The following is a 20,669-nucleotide window of genomic DNA, read 5'->3' as shown; positions in this document are numbered from 1 at the left end:
CCTATGTTTCCCCATTACAGAAGGCAAGCCTAAGTACTTTTCATAAGGCATAGCTGACCTCATTCCTGCTATTGAAAGGATATAATCTTGAGTGGACCTTGCTGTGTTTTGACTGAACATGATAGAGGTCTTCTCTAGATTTAGTCTTTGCCCAAATGCCATCTCATAGGATCTAAGTAAGTTAACAAAATTTCCCCATTCAACCGCATTGGCTTTGCAAAACAAAAGACTATCGTCTGCAAAGAAAAGGTGAGATATTCTAATCTGCCCTCTTGCAACTGGAACCCCATGTATCAACTTGTTTCCTTCAGCTTTATGAATTAAATTACTCAATGCTTCAGCACAAAGGATAAAGAGATATGGTGATAATGGATCACCTTGTCTGAGTCCTCTTGTGGGATAGAATTCAGGTTGAGGGACACCATTCACCATGAGAGCATATGAAATAGTTTCAATGCACTTCATCACTAGTTCCACCCATTGGCTGCTAAAACCCAGCTTGTAGAGGACTGCTCTTAGGAAGCTCCATTCCACTCTATCGTATGCCTTGCTCATATCAAGCTTTAGGGCCATGTAGCCTTCTTTCCCTGTCATTTTACATTTCATGGTATGCAAAGCTTCAAAAACTACAATAACATTATCAGTAATTAATCTGTTTGGAACAAAGGCAGATTGTGAAGGAGAAATGATGCCATGTAACACATTTTTTAATCTATTTGCTATAGCTTTGGAAATAAGTTTATAAATGACATTACACAGAGATATTGGTATGATCTCTGTGACTTTCAATGGATTTTTCTTCTTTGGGATGAGTGCTATGAAGGTGTTGTTGATACTGCCCATGCTGCCATTTGAGTTAAGTATGTTCAACACTGCATCACACACTTGCGGTCCAACTACTGGCCAATGCTTTTGATAGAAAAGGGCAGGAAAGCCATCTGGTCCTGGGGAGCTTAAGCCATTCATATTGAATAATGCATCTTCTACCTCCTGAGTAGAGTAAGGTCTGGTCAGAAACTCATTTTGTTCTTCACTCACTTTGGTTCCCAAAGTTGCTATACATGATGTTGCACTGCTGGGACTGGAGGAGGTGAAGAGATCTATGAAATGATCCTGGAAAAGCATGTTGATACCCTCCCTTGTGGTAATTTCTTGATTATTGTTATCCATGAGCTTTTTAATCACATTTGTTTTCCTCCTTTGTGATGCACACTGGTGGAAAAATTTTGTATTTCTGTCACCTTCCTTCAGCCACTTTTGTTTTGCTCTTTGTTTCCATTTGAGATTTTCAGCTTCCAGCAAGGAATCCACCCTTTTTTGAGCTTGTTTGATCTCTTCATTTAAATGACTTGTATTTCTGTCTTGTAGAGTTGATAAAAGTTTCAATTGCTCTTTGACTTCTCTCTTATGGTCAACTCTCTGCTGATTACTCCACTGAGACAATTTCTGCTTGCAGTACTTAAGCCCCTCCACAATTTGTAAGATTTTGCTCGGTGCCACTCTAGGTATGTCCCATGCTTCCTCCACTACTTTAAAACAACTTGCCTTCAAAGTCCACCAAGCTTCAAATCTAAAGGGCCTCTGGGATCTAAGAAAGCTTGGGTGCATCAGGTCCATCACAATCCATAATGGACTGTGGTCAGAATTGAGGGCTAGCAGGGTATAGACTTCGAATTAACAAATAGATTTGCCCAGACATTATTGCAGAAGGCTCTATCCAGTCTTTCTTTGGTGAATGCCTTCCCATATCTCCCATTTGACCAAGTGAATTTCCTTCCAGTAAAACCCATATCATTGAGTCCACACCTACACACTGCCTCTCTAAAAGCCTCCATTTGATTATATGGTCTTAAAGGGCCTCCCCACTTTTCATCATACCTCAAAATTTCATTAAAGTCACCAATACATACCCAGCCAGTTGATCTTGTAGATGTAAGGGCTTGTAAAAATTTTCAACTTTCATGTCTCTTTAAAGGTAATTGGGTTCCCATAAAAGCATGTAAGAATCCAGTAACCACCAGCTCTCGTTTCCTTTACTATCAAAGAGATATGGTGTTGTGTATAGGACACTACTTCAGCTTCAGCTTCTTCTTCTTCTTTCCAAAGGAAGGCCAGTCCTCCCCTTGCACCTATTGAGTCCACCACAAAACTGTTTTCAAACTTCAGCTGTCTTTTGACTGTTTCCAACTTAAATCTGTTACACTTTGTTTCTATTAAGAAAACAAAATTTGGGGACTTCTTTTGCACCATGAGCTGCAAATTATTCACTGTCCGAGGGTTCCCAAGCCCTCGGCAATTCCAACTTAGACAATTCATAGCTCATGGTGGGGCTGGACCACAGCCTCCACCACTTTAGTTTTGTCAGGAATTTCAACATAAGATGTCCCATGTTTTGCCTTCTTCAGAACTTGGACTACCCCTTCTGCCATTGATCTAGTGACTACTCTCTTCGTACCACTTGAGTAGTTTGCTTTCTCCTCCTCAATCCCTGCTACAAGGCTTCCAAGGCTTTTGTCTCTAGCTTTCCTCTTCCAACCTATTCTTTTCTTGAATTTCTCCAATTCTTGGACCTGGCCCGAGACAAAGTGGGCCAAAGATGATGCTTGGGCTCTCAGGTCCAAACTACCTTCAAGGCCCAAGCCTGCCTTAAGGGTGTTTTTTTTTCCTTTAGTTTCTATTGTACTCCTAGTGCACATCTCGATACCTTGCATGGAGTAGGTGTCCTCTACATGAGATATCAGCCCTGGACTTTCCGAATTAGGTACAGCGGGGCTTACCTTAATAAGCTTCTGGAGTGTTTCTGTAGACAGCCTAGGAGAGATCAGCTTTTCAGTAGCCTTTCCATTGCCTGTGTTGTCAGCATCAGTCAAGCATGTTTCCTGGGTTTCAATAGTTGATTTGGCCTTGCTTCCTTAACCACCGTCCCTGACCTCCTTTTCCTTCCTCAATGAGTGACCTTCTTCTTTCTGCTGTGTGTCTTCATTGCCATAAGTTTTGTGGGTGCTCTCTCTTTCCTTTGTTGCTGGTGCTCGTAGCCAGGCCCCATACTGCAACTTACTGTCTCTTGTTGAACTTATCGAGCAGCCAGAATTAGCATGCATGATTACCCCACACTTGAAGCAAAAATTAGGAAGGCGTTCATACTTGAGAGGGACCCAAGATTTCTTGCCAGCAGATGATAAGAACACCCCTCTAGGCAAAGCTTATGAGATATTGACTTCCACCCTTATTCTCAAATATTTCCCCCAACCAATCCCTCTTTCATCCACTTGGACATTAATAACTCTACCTATGCAGCCTCCAATCTGAGTTCCAACCTCGTAAGTCATGCTAGAAAGTGGCATATTATATGCATATATCCAGAACTCCTCTTTGTTGAAAAGGACTTCATTTATAGACCTATTCCCTTCAAATACCTGCAAGCATAATAACCATCTGTCGAATGACCATGGTCTACCCTTGAGGACTCTCTGCAGGTCTTCCTCTTTATTAAACTCAATAAGAAACTTGTTCACCCCAACCTCTGAAAACTTGAGCCAGCTCTCACACCTCCATATCTTAGCCATTGTGGACTTGAAAGCTTCTCGGTTTTCTATTTTCTTTGCAATGATCATAACCAGCAGGCAAAACTTGCCATATTGTTCTGTTGCTTCAGACAAGTTAGAGTTCAGGATTACTTCCTCTTTTTCCTTTTCCGTAAGGCTGAGACCTTCCCACTGCTTAGTTAGGTCCTCCTCCTTTGCCTTCTCTTCAGATCAGCCAGGGCCGTCAGAGACTAAACTCTATCTAGAGAGAAACCTCAGTTGGAGGACCTTTGTGAATACTATTGCAGAGAGTCTAAAGTAATAGCTACACTTCGGTAAGTATATATATACATATGTAATTTTAAAACCCAAAATATATACAAAAACAATATATATATATATATATTATAATTTATTATGCAAAAAATGTATTTATTCTTGATATCAAAAGTAAGTGTATATTAAAACTTAATGTTAATTTTTATGTTTAAGGTTAAAATTTTATGTTATATTAATTTTTTATTATAAGATTAAAATTTTTATGTTATTTCAAATGTTATATTAAAAATTATAAGATTAAAATTTTTATGTTATATTAATTTTATATTATAAGATTAATAGACTAGAATAATTAGATTATAATTTCATGTTATATTAATTAACAATTTAGCATATAATATATATAATATAATATAAAAAATTATAAATATATATACTGGTCCGGTTACCGATTTTCACAATATGAAAACTGGTACCGCACCGATTTAGATTCTTAAGAATCGGTGTTCAACCAGTTTTCCGATTTTTTTTTACACCCCTTATTCTATCCAATGTACTGTTGCAGAACTTATTTCAAAAGATGATGAGGTATGTGTTATGAAATGAGAGGCTTTTTTAGACAATAAGAAATTAATTAATAAGCTTGTATTTTTTGCCATTTAGACCACTTGTAATTTGACATTATAAGACCGCTTGCAAAATTTAAACAAGAGTGCAAGTAAATTTAAAAGCATCAGTCTTCTTTTTTAATTAGTTTCTAAGAACATATATAGGGGGAACGGAGCAGGTGCAAGGCTAGTAGTAAAACAACCAAATCTTCTTAATTTAGGATATTAACAAAGGCGGAAGGCACAAGTATAAACAAAGGAGAAATAAAATGATCGCCATTGGACTCCAGATTGTTTAGAAATGTTGCAAAGCTTAGCAAGGATACTGTCCAATTCTCCACAGCAATGCCAAGAGTCAGAAATGCATGTTTCTATGTTCTTCTGTGTACAGGCTTGAAAAGTTTAGAAGTTGTAGCAGCATATATTCCAGAAAACCGAGCTTGTTTCATCGTGGGAGAGGAACTGAAAGGACAATAAGCAGTAGGATTTCAGAAGCATCTATGCACAGCTTCTTAAGCAAATTACTAAGATAAAGACAACTCGGACTCCTTACCCATCATTTTTCTGGTACTCCTTTTTCTTCATAGCCGCAAGATTCTTCACCTCATGACTATTCAAAAGGAAATTGTCTCCTCAGAAAAACTCTTTTCAAGAAAGAGAAATAAAGCGAGCAAATCACACAGGGCCCTAATGTAATGTAAGCAGCATTATTGTTATTACTGTTTTTTTTTTTAACTTGACGCCTCAAAGAAACTGAAAATTTTGTTTCCACCAGGTAGCGCATACCAATTCCTAATTCTTTTTATGTTCCTACTTCACAAATAAATTGCTTTGATATGTAAGATAATGCCTTTAAACTAACATTCAAATATTTTTGGCTGCTGCCATTTCCCCCACTAAAATGTGCCAGATGTTCAGTTAAGATACCTGAGTGCCTGCTTTTGTGGTCCACAGCAAGGATGCAATAAATCTCTCTTGAGTCACTAAACAATAAGTTAAAAAAATATGGCCCTGTACTATTTTTTCTTAGGTTTTGGACTGAAATCTTTGAAAGTTAACTTGAACACGTTAGGTAATAAGTTAGTTAATTTATCTTCCCCAAACATAACATTTCAAAAGAAACTCTGCCAAGAAGATTACCAGTTTAGAAATTCTAGTTTTGACTTCTTCATCAAGTTGCCCTTATGGTTTGAAGTATTGTGGCCAGGTCCACCACCTACAAAGAATCGTCAAAAGCAAAGTCCTGAAAACAGAACTTTAAGGTGCATCCTCTTCAGTGTTCAAGTCTGAGTATGGGCACCAGCTGACCAAAATTGAAATAAACAGATTGCTAGGACTAACATGGATAGAACAAACAACAACATAATAGAAAACTTACCACCGTAAAAACTTCTTTTATTTTTTGAAGGTGGAACCTTGGTGCAAAGCTGAACTTGCCGGCTTTGTTTTCCTACAAAAGTTGGACACCTTCTAAGTAGTCATGTGAGAAAAAATTTTAGACTGCCTCTAACTCAAAATGATGCCTCAAAATTCATAGTATAAATTGTCCATAGATTAAATATTACACAGAACTTAAATATTTCACTTTATAAAATAACATGGATGGAAAACAGATAAAACCAAGGAATAAACTTCTATTTCAAAATTAGCAGTGTATAATTAGAAAAAACTTATTTCACATTTTCTCAATAAATATTTAACTAACCTTCAAATACCTCTAGCATTTTTCCACTGAAAATTCATCTTGCAAAACTTCTGTGTTCTAGCCATTTATTTGTTGCCCCAAAGGCCCTAGGTCCAAGAGGTGACGTAAGAAAGACATTTGTTTGTGGTTTTTACTAAGGGTTAGTGGGTCTAGCATCTAGACCCCAAAGGGGGCCTTATTAATAAACTTGGTCGTAAGTCCTCTAAGCATGCATACTGGTTCACAAACAGAGAAACATCTACTTAGGGGATGCTTGGGAAATGAGATGAGATAAGAATTTTGTGAATAACAGTAAGATGGTTTGTGATTAATAGTGAGATAGTTTGAGTTCAGTATTTTTTGGGTTTTAGGAAATGAGAGAAAAAAAATTGAATAAAAAATATTATAAAGTTAAAATATTGTTGGAATATAATTTTTTAATGTTATTTTTATTTTGAGATTTGAAAAAGTTGAATTGTTTTTTGTTTGAAAGTTTGGGAAACTTGTAATAATTAGTTTGAAAAAGTTGTAATGATTAGTTTGAAAGTGTTTGTGTTTGAGTGATGTTTGGGAAGGAAATAAGATGAGATGAGATGAGATGAGATGAGATGGGATGGAAAGAGAATTATTTCCAAACATCCCCTTAATTTCCTAAACTTTGGTTATCAAGTTCATAGAGAACCCTGAAATGGAGTTAATTACAATCATTCCATCTGTGAAATAAATTAAATAACCATAAGTTGAAGGTGCATAAAACTGTCACAAATATGAAAACCTGAGAAAAGGATAAGTAAACCTCTCCCCAATTGCAAACTGAAAATCTTCGAAGAACGCTAGTGATTGTCAAAATAATGGAGTGAGAGAACTCAACTTCTATAATGAGAAGGAAATTTGAGGATGCAACATAGGCCATGCAATCCACAAGGACAAAAGAATAATACATTGATTATTTAAATTGCAACTGCAATACAAAATTTAAGTAAGATCACATACACTGAAGCATGCAATATAAAACATAAGACGTGATCTCAGGGAAGAATACATATAAATGTTATAATCCACATTAATCTTCTAAAACTTATTTCATATAAAAAAGAAAGAGGACATACGTGCATTTTCTTTCTTGTATAGGTTCTTAATTCGGGCAGCTGCTTTCTTCTCATGCTCAGCAATGTCTTCTGATTTTGCCTGCAGGTAAATAACCCAAATTTAATTCTAACTTTTGTAACAGGAAAAAAAAAAGTATTCCTTCACAAATTTGCATTTATAATTGCCTTATCAAGTGTGAAAGATAACCCACTTACAAAAGAAAATCGTACCTAACAATGGAAACTATAAAATGACTAAAAAAGAAGGAACTTATTAAATCACCTCATACAAACGGATCCATTTATATGACTTCAAACTTTTGGCCATCCTCTCTATAACTTTCTCCGTGTTTCTTGTGCCAAACTGCTTTTCATAAAATTTCTTCCACAACTTGTCAGTAACTGGACTTAAATCTCTTCCCTACAATAATTAATTAATGAAAACAAAAATCAACATTCCTGCATAAGCAGAGCAAAAGTATTTAATTCCGATAAAAAAAAAGTATTTAATTACAATAAAAAAGTATTTAATTACATAGATAATCCAGGTCCTCTTACTTCTGAACACTTCTCCACATGCATCAATTGGTCCACTGTACAATGTGGTAAAATTTGACCAAGAAGATCTAGATCCGTTTCACCAACATCCCCAAGGTACCTTACATTATCTATTGCTGTCTTAACACAGAGATCAACTAATGAGGGAGTCACTTTCCTTCCAATCACTACCATTTCTTTCTCGGGCATATTTTTTACCTCTTCTAGTCCAGATATGCTCCACTAAAGCTACAACAAAAGAAAATACCACCAATTATCTTATTTATTCATTGTATTAAACGAAAATTAGAATCTACTTTCTGAATTCAACTAAAAGAAAGCTCTCTTCAAATAAAATTCAAACTTGGATTCTTATATATACCTTACCCTTATTTCATTCTTTTTTTTTATAAGTAAAAAAAAAAATACTTATCAAAAAAAAAAGTTGAGGCCTTTTTTGATAAGTAAAAGATAGTTACCCGTACCCTTATTTCATTCTAGTAGATGAAGTAATCAATCTAAATCAGTAAGTGTTACAACAACACAAAGTTGAGGCCTTTTTTCTTTAATCACACTTTTTCCTGGCACCCAATGTGAAGTAAATACAATGGTTTCAATATATGCCTAGTTCCTGAGAAAGCAGAAGAAAAGAAAATCAAAACATAAATTACAAATAAAAAAACTTAATATTTTGACCATGCTTGTGCAGCTGTGAGCTGAATGGTGATTGAATGTTTGCTGCACGTGGCTGTTTCTAAAGGGTAAACGAAAAGAGTAGTGCTTCTGTGCCGCCCAGTTCTTACCGCTGGGTTTGACTGCTAATTCATAATATTTTTTTAAAACATAAATTTGGTAACTTTTTTAAACATTTTTAAAAAATAATAATTAAAATAAAATAAAATTGACTAGCCGTCAAACTCAGGGGCACACTAGCATTTTCCAAAGGAAAATCTTCTTGGGCAAGAGAAATTGAAAGTGCTTGATTTTATTTCTTACAAGCCCAATGCTTATAGAAACGAAGCAACCAAATCCTAATAGAAATAAAACTAACCAACAAACGAGTCCTAATCGAAATAATTTTCATAAACAACCTGCTGCAACCTGATAAACACTTCTATTTCCAAACGACCAACTAATAGGAAATACTGCTAATTATATACAAGTTGTAAGACAGAGTCCTTTTTTCGAAGCTCTGCAGCTTAAACCACAATCTCTGCCACCCAAGTCGAACTGGGTTTCCATCGAAATGGCGGACACAGAAAGAGAATCGGATCGGGGATAACGAAATTAGAAGTTCTCTGAAATGCAATTTGATTAAAATAACGAATAAAAATAAAAATCAATCTACATACTGAATAGATCGATAGAACAAAACAAACTGAGAACTGACCGAGAAATCGGAGTCGTAGAATTGTAGATGGGAATCGCCGGAGAGAGAAGGGCCCTTCAGACTACTATCGGCTTCGGTGTTTTCATTTTACTTACATTAACCGAAACCCATGCACTTGGAACAGAGAGGCAGAGATTCTAACAGGTATCAGCTAACGTGCGCCGGCTCGACGACGATGGTGAGGTTGGATTTAGGTGTTCACAAAGGCAGCTGACGTGGAGCGTTGAGCTGAGACGCACCGAGGGAACGCCTTTCAGCTGGCGGGGTTTCTAACTACAAGTTATCAACTAAAATTGCCCCCCACGATTTAAAAATTAAAAAAATGATATTTTAAAAAGAAAATATTTTTATAAAATGATATTATTTTAATAAATTATTTAATAAAAATTCACTCGTGTAAAATATAATTTTATAAATAATTATGGAAATGATACTCTTCCTATATATTCTTTATAAAATGTCCTAAAATATTTTTAACATGTACCGTAAATGCTTGTATTTATATCAGAACACGAGAAATTCATACACAGGCATATTTTTTTATATTATCAATTGTTATCTATTTTAATATAATATAATTAGGATTTATAAGAATTGTAATGTTATTTTAATAATAAAGAGAAGTGAATGCAAGCCCGAAACCCAAATTTAGTATCTCTCATCTACAGCTGTCAGCAATGCATCATCCTCTCTGTTGCAATATTCCATTAAGTTGTCAAATCAAAGCAGTCCAGGGCATTATGAATATGAATTCTCAAACTTGTGGTTTATCTCAACTCAGCAATTATTTGCATTTAAATTTCATTTTATCAAATTTAATTATTATAATTTTTTTAATTATAAAATAAAAATTATATTAAAAATTTATATTTTAACAATATTTTTTTCAATTTTTAAATCTTAACTCAACTCAACTCAACTCATTATCTAAATCTCTAAAATAATTTATTTAGTTCCAGTTTTGTGTTTTTTATTTTGCTTGTAATAGAGAGCTCCCACCAATTCTGCCACTTGGATTGAACCAGTTCGATCTGATATCGGTTCTTATTTAGCAAAACTGGTTTGATGGGCAAGATGATGATTAGCCAAACTAGTATGGAAGGGAGAATTTGATACAGCAAGGGGTTGTTGATATTTCTAGTGAGTCATATACAGGAGATGTAGCCATGTGTGCCACTTATGGGAGCCATATCCCCTATCAGCTAACCACATGAATCTCCTTCTAGCCAGCTAAAGAATACTTTTTAATTTTTTTCAAATTTTAATAAAATTGTATATTTTTCCTGAAGTAAGACAATCATAATGGTTAGCTGTAAAATGGGTTGTAAAATAATTACATCAAGTCTTTTATTTTGATCAGCTTTCAGTGGTTCCAAAATGACAAACAAGGCAGCTCATCAAGCTGATTGTCAGTTAAAAATAATCTCAGATAATTCCACAACAATTCATCAACACTTCTGTGTTCAAACATATCATCTAGGGCTAGTAGATTTAGCTCTGCATATTCCCTTTTTAAAAAATAAAATAAAATCATCTCTTCAACTGCATCTTAATAGTACATCAAGGAATCATGGCTTTTCATGGAGGGGGAAAAAAACTCAAACCCTATTTGAGAAAGTCAATAAATACCAAACTAACGGTGATGCCAACAAATTATACATCCAGCTGATTCTAGATCAGTGGTATGGCAGGTGCACTGGCTCTGCATGCTTTCCTGTGCAAATTGATGAACTCAAAAATGGATGAAATGGCATTACAAATTGGCTTTAGGTTTCTACATCCTCATCAAAGATCATTGGTAGCTATCATGGAGTGTCATCATGTTCTATCAGTGGAGGGACAAATCTGCAATTTTCAAGAGTCTGCTCAAATATATGACCCACTTTGAGCAGATTTTCCTGCAAACATTACAAGAATAATAAAAAAAATATATCAGCCATTTGATGCTGTACTGAGTTTTTCCTTGTTCATCTCTGAGATATAAGCTATGAATTATTAATTCTCTGAGATTATAAGATATAAGCTACCAGACCAACTTGGTTCCTTCGAAATTATTAACTAACTGGTTTTCAATGACTCAATCACTTTTACGTAGGGTCGGTAAAGCAAAATAAGGAAAAAGAGACCCTGGGTGATTCTGCATCCAAACGTTTGAAAAAACTTCAGGTGACACACAAGCTTCCCAGCTGTACGACAGATAGATACAACAGGTACCCATAATCCAGCCATCAATAAATACTAAAGGAGAAAAAGGTCACACCTGACAAAGAACAGAAATCTAACATCTTGACTTAGAAGAAGGTCAAATTACTGAGGGACTGGACATTTTGGCTGGTGGGTGCATGACAAAACAAAGCAGAACCAAAGTTTTAGCAGTGTTTCTTTATGTTTCTCCATAATCACATTCCCCTTCTCGGTTTATAGTTCTCTAAAAACACTATTATTTTTGTTAATATCTTATCTATATGTAATTTTTAAAATTTTCAGTTACTAAATTAATTGCCAAAAAACTCTAGTAGGTTTGTCTGTCGTCCGTCTCTCCTATGAAATGGACACGAAGGAGGTGGTCTCGATATGCAGTAACTCTAATGTATATTGCAACATGAGTTTTCATACCTCATCAAAACCCGCACCAATCATCTGAAGACCAACAGGAAGGCCAGCAGCACCCCCTTCAACAAATCCACAGGGCAAAACCAAAGCAGGTAGCCCTGCCAAGTTAACATTGACCTGCATAGACAATAAACGTCACCTGAGCAAATCTAAAACACGGAAAAGAGCTTACAGTTGGGAGTTTGTTCAGGGTCCTTGTAGATGCCATACAAGCGGTAGTATAAGTTCACCTAAATGAGGTAAAATACATAGGGCCGACAATAACACCACAATTACCACAAAATTGATGTGTACAATATATTGATGGGAAAGAAATTATTATGCCAAACAGTTCAAGCTCAACTTTCAACTACAAACTTTCAGACCCTCTAGCCCACACATGCAACCTATTTACTTATGATCTGGAAGCACAAATCAAAACACATAAAGTTGCATATTATTACAAAAATTTGAAAATCAGATTTTCTTAGAGTTCGGTCCCAGGACCTAAAAGAGGAAGGTTAATGCAATATTCAAGATCAAACATTAGGTATTTCATCCAATTCCAACTGCACCAGGGCAAGGTGTCCATTCATCAAAAGGTACAGGTTTAAGATGATTGGTGAAAACCTGGACCCCCGATGCCAATAAAAAAAAATAGATGACTGGTGAAATGTCCAACGTACAGCCACTGGCTCCTACTGGTCTGAATGTCCACCACATGTACTTATAGAGAATCTATATCTGAGGAGGAAAGGAGGTTGGGCAAACATCTCAACCATTTTCATCCTATCCTGATCTCAAATATTAATGTCAGCTACATGTATCTTACAGATCCATCTGGGCCCACCCACAGTCAGAGCATTGATTTGACAGTGCTTTCTCCTTTACTATATAATCACTGGACAAACAACTTAAAAACAAATTACTTTATCCACAACCTCATCCCCATTATTAGGTCACTGTTGGCAATTAAATCCTCTGAAAATCTCTCTCTCACTGACATTACCCAAGAAATTGAATGAAAAGTTTGATCACTCCCTAATTGTCACAATACATGGGGAAATGACAGGTGAAAACAAAAGACAAATAAATAACACTAAATACTGCAGAAAATAAATCATTGTTAAAATGCTCACAGTCATGATGTCGCCTGCATACATTGCCAATGGGTCATCCTTTTTCTCTCCTGTAAACATAAGAAGCAATTGGATTTCCCACTGTAAACAGAACACTACTACAAAACAAAAAAACAAAAACAAAAGATGGAAGCGGCATACCAATCTTATAAGCAGCAGATGGAGCAGCAGGTGAAATTAAGATGTCATTTTCATCCAGTGCAGCCTTGAAGCTTTTCCGTATCATGGTCCTCACCTAAAACACTACAATTATAAATTTCTCCTTGAACACCATGAAGCTTTCCAAGGGGTCATGAACAAAGCATAACAATCTTCAAGAGAAACCGCCAAAGAACAAATATAACAATTATGCATGTTTCATGTTAAGGATACCAGAATTTAGACATAGAATTACATTCATTACAAATAAAAAGTGGCAAGACCAACGTTAGTTAAGCATATGATTTCCCCAGTACCACATCCATGGGTTCACATTTGCAATTTTTCTACGATATAATGGAATTGGAGCACATGAGACATTCTGAATATAGGGTGACTCCTGCCTACCAAATTAACTTAACCAGGTTGAGAAACAAATCACACCCTAGAGATGAAAGCACTTGGAGCAATTATAGTAGTACCTGCTGGGCACGCTTGTAATACGCATCATAATAACCAGCCGAAAGGGCATATGTACCAGTCAAAATTCTCCTTTTGACCTGCAAATATAACATCGAGTTATACAAAGCCACTGGCTTGTAAAACTCTAGTTTAGAACTTCCGTTAAGGCTAAATAATAACTAGTTTCAACTAGTTTTATGCGCCTGTTTAGGATACCTTAAAAATCAACCAAAATTATGGCAACAGAGTTTTTGGCTAGCCACCTAAAGCTCATGTACCTCAGGACCAAATCCTTTAGCTCGAGAATCCCCATAAAGAGAGTTTAACTCATCAGCAGCAACTTGGTTCCCATACCTGGATATAAATATAAAAACATAGATGAGAACTCCCTTGTTTATCTTAAAGTAAAAATCCCATGCCTAGGGAATTGGTAGTTGATATTTCACAATTCCTTTTAGTGATACCCCCCATATTGAGTGAGTATAGGAGGTAAATGGGATCACACATTGCTTGTGAGGAAGAAGTTCTTACTCTTTATAATGGTTCCAATGGGCTCCAATTGTACCATTAACTAGTTCTTTTGAAATATGAGCCCAAATGTGGTTTGAATCTCCCTAGGGACCTTACAGTTTTCCTCCGTTCTCAATGGAGAAGGTATAATGCACACGGGCCTATAGTTTATCTGAGATTTTGTATGCTTTATCTTGAAACTATATAAAGTTTTCCTTACCTATTAAAAAAAAAAAATATATATATATATATATATATAGAGCTTTGCTACACAACCTCCACCACACTCCACACTCCATACTTTTTTAAATTTTTAAAATTTTTAATATTTTTAAAATTTTTAAAATTTTTAATATTTTTTAAAATTTTTTTTTTTGAATTTATTCTTTTTAAATTATTTCAAATTTTTTATTTATTATTCATATAATAAATATTTAATAAAAGAAAAAAATAATAAAAAATTAAAAATAATATAGAGTGTGGAGTGTTAGGAGGTTGTGAAGATTTTTTGATATATATATATAAGGTTTTCCCCTTTTGCCAAGATCCTTTAAACTAAACCACAGTTTGTCATTTTCTTTTTTTATTAATCCCATCCCAAATTCCTCTGGTTCTGAAAGCCTCCTTGAAAGGAAGGCCCACGTACTTCATAGGTAGATATGAAAATCATAAAGACATAATACCAGCCAAACTATCCACATTTGTTACTTGACCAACTACAACCACCTGAAATTTATCCAAATTAATCTCCAACTCAGAAAATGCTTCAAACCATAGAAATAAAACACAGGTACAAGCGCACTTATGCGAAAAGCCACAAGGCCAAAGCGCTTCACTTACCAAAAGCATGCTTTTTGGCAGTTTTTGTGTGAGCTTAAAAGCACACTTGCATAATTTTTTAAGAAATATATAAAATATCATTTCAAGACCTAGAAAATGATGTATACAAATATTTTTAAGTATTACCTATAAAAAAACCAAATATTCTTAAGTATTTAGCTGATATTGAAGACCATTAAATTACCATGGTGCCACAGGTTATCATATGGGATGTATATCCTTTTTTATTGTTGTGTGATGTATATCCTTTGAACCCAATATAATAATCCAAGTTGGCTTTCTATATGGTTCAATATTTGACTGCTTATGTTAGCATAGATGTCAATACCTACAATTCTTGAGTTGTTTTTGTCATGACTTTTTTGGTATATTTTGATTCAATTATATGCTTTAATTTTTATAATGGCTATCAAATATCATAGATGTGTATTCTTACCAAACCACAGGAGAATGTATTATTTTATCTAGAAGTATAAGAGAATTAAATAAAGTGTTAGTTTAAATTTCATATACTAACTAACTGCTTGATTTTCATGTTGAATTATTCTCAAATATATATAAATATATTTTTTATGACGGGGGAACCACTCCACTGCAGAGCCCTTAGGACTCACCCATGGAACTTAAACCTCCAGGGAGACTAGCATATTAACCCACTACCATGGCCTCCCACTTAAATCGTAGTTTGATCCTAGGTCCCAACCAGGATCAAGCTATGATTTATTTATTCTCAAATAAATTGACTGTGGCTCCTAAGTTGTAGGCTGGTTGGGACCAAGGTCACCTGGTTTGCCACCCAGGTGGTTATTGGGTCCCACTCCAGCGTTGCCTGGGTGGCTCCAGATTGATCCTAAGTCAAACCAGCCCAAGGCTTCTTAATATATTTTTTTAAAAATTTTAATTTAAAATGATTTCTTTAATGGTTAATTTTTACAAACGTCATTCCATCAATGGAGCTAATGTGACTTATTTGACAGATTTCTAACAGTATATTAACAAAAGGATCAGAATGACCAAAGTTGAAAGCACAAGGGGTAAACAATTCAAAATGAGACTACAAGGACCGATCTTTCCAAATGGCAAGCCAAATGGACTATTTTAGAATCTAATCCTTTAAATTCACATGCCAAAATGAAACGTAAACCTTGTCAACAAAGCCCAGCTCTTAACCATGTATTCTTAAGCTTGAAGCAGCTCCTACCACTGTGAATGCCTCCACAATCCAAAAGATACAGGAAATGATCCAAATATAGACATGGCAATTTCTTTTGACTAATATATGGAAAATGGGCTTCCCACTCCGGTGAGACAAGAAATCTATCAATTATAGACCACGTGGGAGATTATTGATTATTAGAAGGTGTATAAGTTCTTCCAATTCTGGTGAAAGGCTTTGATAAAAAATAAATTCATAGATATCCTCCATAGAGAAGAAAATGCTATACTTGAAAATAATTATCAAAGTAAACTACATTTTATATTCATGAGCAGTTCGTTTTTTGTTTTTTCCATTACTAAAATCGCATAATTCTAATTTAGTTGCTTAATTATGGTAAGATTATAACATTAAGTACCAATCAAAGAAAGGTTCTAACATTTAAGTTAGCAAAGTATACTATATATTTATAGTTAAGTAAAATTGACAAATCTTGTATTTTTAATAAGCTATGACTTTTTTCACAAAATAAATTATTGATATTATATCTCATCACTTTATCTACATACATATTCACTTATATGAGCTTAAACGAGTTAAGAAAAGTTTATATGAGTATGGCCCTTCTAATAAATGAGCCTAATTTTTTTGTTTTAGCGTGGATTGTTTAATTTGAAAGAATGAAACTGAAGTCGATTTTATACATGTTGAGCTTGAAATGTTCACAGACAACTGAATGCATTTATAATCCTACTTGTAGTGTAGTTTAAAGTGCAAGTGGGTAATAAATGTTCTTTGATTTTACATTGAAACCAATGATACTTAAAAGGGAAACCTTTCTGAAATGCTGCAATGAGTGAAACCCGAAACTTCTCAAAAGAAAAAAAAAAGTAAAAGGCCATAAGTAAAAATATTATATATATCAATAGGAGTAACCAAGTATACTGGACGTATAGAAGAAAACACCTAGCCCATACTAGGGAGCTCCTAATGACCCAAAAAGCCCGTGAAAATTAGAAATCTATCCGAAATACACCAAGCCCAAATTGGAATAGAACTCCATCCCCAACCTTTGTTTCCCTTAAGACTAATACTCCTCCCGAAACTCCCTCTATGAGGACGTCTTCATAAAACCCTCCCTTTAGTCTTCCCTCGACTTGAGCTACCTCCTTTAGCATCGTAGTTGATTGCCCAAGAAAGACGCTTTAATTCCTTACTTTTTTTAAAACGTGGTTTGGTTTCAAGCGAGTGGCCCGCCCCAATCGCAGTGAGTAGTGTTTTACATTGGTTTTCACATCTTCCATGTGAAAGCCCCACAATATGCTGAATATTGTTAACCTTATGCAGAACCCAATCCGATGGTGAACCAGCTATATATTGTTTATCGAAGGGAGAGAAACTAGGGGAACAACATTATCCCAAGACACAATTCCCAGCTGCCCTAGACATTCCTCCTCACAAGGTACCAACGACAAACCTAAAATTTCCTCCCCGCCATATCTTGCATTCAAATCCCAAACCTCCTTAACAGCTATATTGTTCCTGTCCAATGTTGCTGTCACCATTAAAGGTTCCTTCACCTCCGGCATTGGTGTCGTCGTTCCATCGATGAGGCCATTTTCATTGAGTAAAAAGAATAGCTATCTTACAATGCCAAAACAATTTTCTATTTATAGGAAAAAAACCTAAAACCCTAGAAATAATAAATTATGACCCTAAATAGACCCTAAATCAAACATTAAAAAAATGAGGGAAACAATGATAACAACCCAATTCAATTATTTGACATTATAAGATCCAAGGTCCAACTATCGAAATTTAAGATCTGTGTTTCACAACATTAGAAATTCAAGATCTCCATCTAAAATCGTTAACACGGCCATAGAATGAAAGACATCTGTAATACCCATGAGCAGTACTTTCCATATCTTGTCCTCTCTCTCCCTCCCTCTCTAAATATATATTCTAGTATTTATGTATTTAATATGTGAGTCATTTTTGCAATTGTGTGCATCTACATGTTAGTATGTTTGCAAGTTTGAGAAAGAGAGGAAGATTCTACTTTCATACCATAAGAAGCACCATCAAATTACCTGACGCCATCATAACGTGATAAGTTGGAAGATGATTCAGATGATGCAAGAATATAATAGGCAGGTAACCCAAGGGAGAATGATGGTAATGAGATCTGCAGGTTAAGATTTAAAGTTTGTCTAAAACACATTAAATAATAAAGCTGGAATGAAGTAGAGAAGTTAAAGTAGACAGGTTGAAAGGAATATAAATAATAAAAAGTAGACCTCCGTCACAGAGCATCCTAATTCCTCGAGATGTGAAGCAGCACCACGTATGACAGAAATCACCCCATTATCAACACCATCATCAAGAGTTTCCCGGATCAGACCAACCCTCAATCCCTTCAATGGTTTAGATTCCAATAAATCTACGGAATCAAATCGGGATGCGAAGTCAGGAACCTCCTGAAATGTTAAACAGACATATTAAAACAGAACACAATGCAATAATATTACATGATATACAAAACACTTGCACCAAAATGAATCACCGAATAGTCATATCGGATTCATGTACATCAATTAATTTAGATCAACAAGTACATACTAATAATGACACCTATGCATAAACTAAAACCCCAACTAACTACCTCATAAAACTCTTCATAAATGACTGGTTTGGTGCAATATCAACTGTTAACAAGTTTAGATCCTAATTTGAACACTAACACTTGAAAGTATACAAGAATACCAGTATACATACAAAACAAGGTAGTAAAAGTCCCTTACCCTGTTACTACTGGTGGCATCAAGTCTATCGTGGCCAGAAATCGCATGAAGAAGAATTCCAGTATCAGCAACTGATGATCCAAAGCAGCCAATCACATCAAGGGATGATGCATATGCCATAAGTCCATATCTCGAGACGCGTCCATATGTTGGCTTCAATCCAACAACACCACAAAATGAAGCTGGCAGCCGCACACTTCCACCTGTATCACTTCCCAGTGACACTACACACTGCCTGGCAGAAACAGCCGCAGCTGAGCCTCCCGATGATCCTCCCGGAACCCGAGATATATCCCATGGATTTGCAGTCACCTAACGAATGAATACATGCACCACCTGAGTAAACCAACCATGGTTACCAGTTGGGAAAAATATCCCAAACAACTTGCAAAACTATTGTTCAATCTAGCGAACCAACGAAGAGATAAATTAAAGAATATCTATTAATTATTAAAATTCTGACAAGATTTCTGCAACCCAAAGTAATCGAAACTCTATACTCACTCTATCTCAATTTAAATTTCGTTTCTTTTCTTATTTCTTTAATTTTGCATGTTACCCTTGTGTTTCAAAATATAAATGTTTCAACTTCTTCAATTTTTTTATTTAGAAAAAATATGGGAAAAAATGTTTTTTCTTTATCTGTAAACAAAATTTTATAAGAATACGAAAAGCCCAGTACACGGGGCATATACAAGAGACATTTTTTCTAAGGGTTCAAGGACTAAAACCAAACAAAGCGAATTGCAAAAACCAGTATCCATATGCAACAGTGGAAATTTAAAAACCAGCAAAACCTGAAAAGCAGAGGCTTCAGTGGTGCTCCCCATGCCAAACTCGTCCAAATTGGTCTTTCCAACCACAATGCCCCCCAAGTCCTTGATTTTCCGGACCGCCGTCGCATCGAACGGAGGAAGATAGCCCTCGAGGACGCGGGAGCCACCAGTGGAAGGCATGTCCGCCGTACAGATGTTGTCCTTGACGGCGACGAGCACTCCGGCGAGTGGCCCGAGCTCCTCACTGCTGGCGATCATCTGGTCAAGGCGATGGGCCTGCTGCAAAACGGCGTCTTCGGAGACGTGGAGGAAGGACTTGAGATGGGGCTCGGTGAGGCGAAGGCGGGTGAGGTAGGATTCGGCGAGCTGAGCTGCACTAAGGCGGCGGGAGAGGAGGGAGTGGCGGATGGAGAGTATTTGAGAGTGTGGGGGAGGCGGTGGTGGCGAGGTGGAGGTAGGGGATTGGGCAGTGAGGGTGCATAGTGTGTAGCGAGAAGGAAAGCGGGAGAGGGAGCGAGGGGATTGGAGTGTGGATAACATTTTCTTTGAGAGAACGGTGAGGAACAGACAGCGAGAGGGTTTTGTGTTGTCTTTGCGGTGGCCGTGGTTCATCTCTTGACGTCATAATAAATTATTAGAAAACAATTTTTCTCTTATTGATAAACCATTTAACATTTTCTACTTTTTCAAAACCACGTGAAGATAATGACATTTCCATTATAATAATAAGAGTAATATTAAATATAATTAATTAATTGTTTAAATAACGTACATTCTTCTTGTTGGTAATCATAATAATTATAATAAGAAGGATCATAAGAATGAAAGAATTTTTTTGTTAAATAAGAATTTTTTTTTCATTGTTCTAAGGTGAGAACATGTTTAATGGTGACTTTATGAAAAGTAATAATTGAAGATACAGGTGGAAAATGTTGAATTTGAAGAAAATAAGAAATTTCAGAGAGAATAATTGAATTGGTATCTACTAATATAAATTCATAAAAATGCTAGGTTTTCTTAATATTTTGCGGAACATAATGCCAGTCTGGTAAGAGAAATGCATCAAGTAATTTATGGGGGTCAGACAGGTGTTGAATTTCAGATTCAATAGGAAAGACTGGGTGCCAATGAAATTTGATGAT

General features: G+C 35.7%; 2 protein-coding genes across 5 annotated transcripts; both read right to left on the bottom strand.

Moving 5' to 3' along the window:
• Positions 1-4,522: 4,522 nt before the first annotated feature.
• On the bottom strand, positions 4,523-9,398 carry LOC108986169. Of its 3 annotated transcripts, XM_018958691.2 has the most exons (9): positions 9,111-9,398; positions 8,206-8,351; positions 7,742-7,969; positions 7,467-7,604; positions 7,205-7,283; positions 5,790-5,861; positions 5,552-5,627; positions 4,965-5,021; positions 4,523-4,873 (listed from the first exon to the last, which is right to left on the bottom strand). In XM_018958691.2, the coding sequence occupies exons 3-9, from the start codon at positions 7,928-7,930 to the stop codon at positions 4,783-4,785; spliced, it is 702 nt and encodes a 233-aa protein (XP_018814236.2). In that variant the 5' UTR covers positions 7,931-7,969; positions 8,206-8,351; positions 9,111-9,398; the 3' UTR covers positions 4,523-4,782. The 3 variants fall into 3 exon arrangements, with proteins under 3 accessions (XP_018814236.2, XP_035539101.1, XP_018814235.2); XM_035683208.1 differs by having other exon boundaries at positions 7,742-9,018; XM_018958690.2 differs by lacking the exon at positions 8,206-8,351.
• Positions 9,399-10,516: 1,118 nt separating this feature from the next.
• Positions 10,517-20,129, bottom strand: LOC108986175 (glutamyl-tRNA(Gln) amidotransferase subunit A, chloroplastic/mitochondrial). 2 transcript variants are annotated; one of them, XM_018958696.2, is made up of 10 exons: positions 19,549-20,129; positions 18,752-19,063; positions 18,248-18,427; positions 18,041-18,135; positions 13,720-13,795; positions 13,462-13,539; positions 12,983-13,076; positions 12,842-12,891; positions 11,727-11,840; positions 10,517-11,008 (listed from the first exon to the last, which is right to left on the bottom strand). In XM_018958696.2, exons 1-10 carry the CDS (start codon positions 20,065-20,067, stop codon positions 10,916-10,918), a joined length of 1,611 nt encoding a protein of 536 aa, XP_018814241.2. In that variant the 5' UTR covers positions 20,068-20,129; the 3' UTR covers positions 10,517-10,915. The 2 variants fall into 2 exon arrangements, with proteins under 2 accessions (XP_018814241.2, XP_035539465.1); XM_035683572.1 differs by lacking the exons at positions 10,517-11,008; positions 11,727-11,840 and adding an exon at positions 11,841-11,953.
• Between the last annotated feature and the right edge of the window lie 540 nt (positions 20,130-20,669).

This window comes from Juglans regia, chromosome 12 (assembly GCF_001411555.2).
Source record: "Juglans regia cultivar Chandler chromosome 12, Walnut 2.0, whole genome shotgun sequence".
Lineage (NCBI taxonomy): Eukaryota > Viridiplantae > Streptophyta > Magnoliopsida > Fagales > Juglandaceae > Juglans > Juglans regia.
The sequence above is the reverse complement of the archived record's forward strand: the minus strand, read 5'-3'. Positions and strand labels throughout refer to the sequence as shown.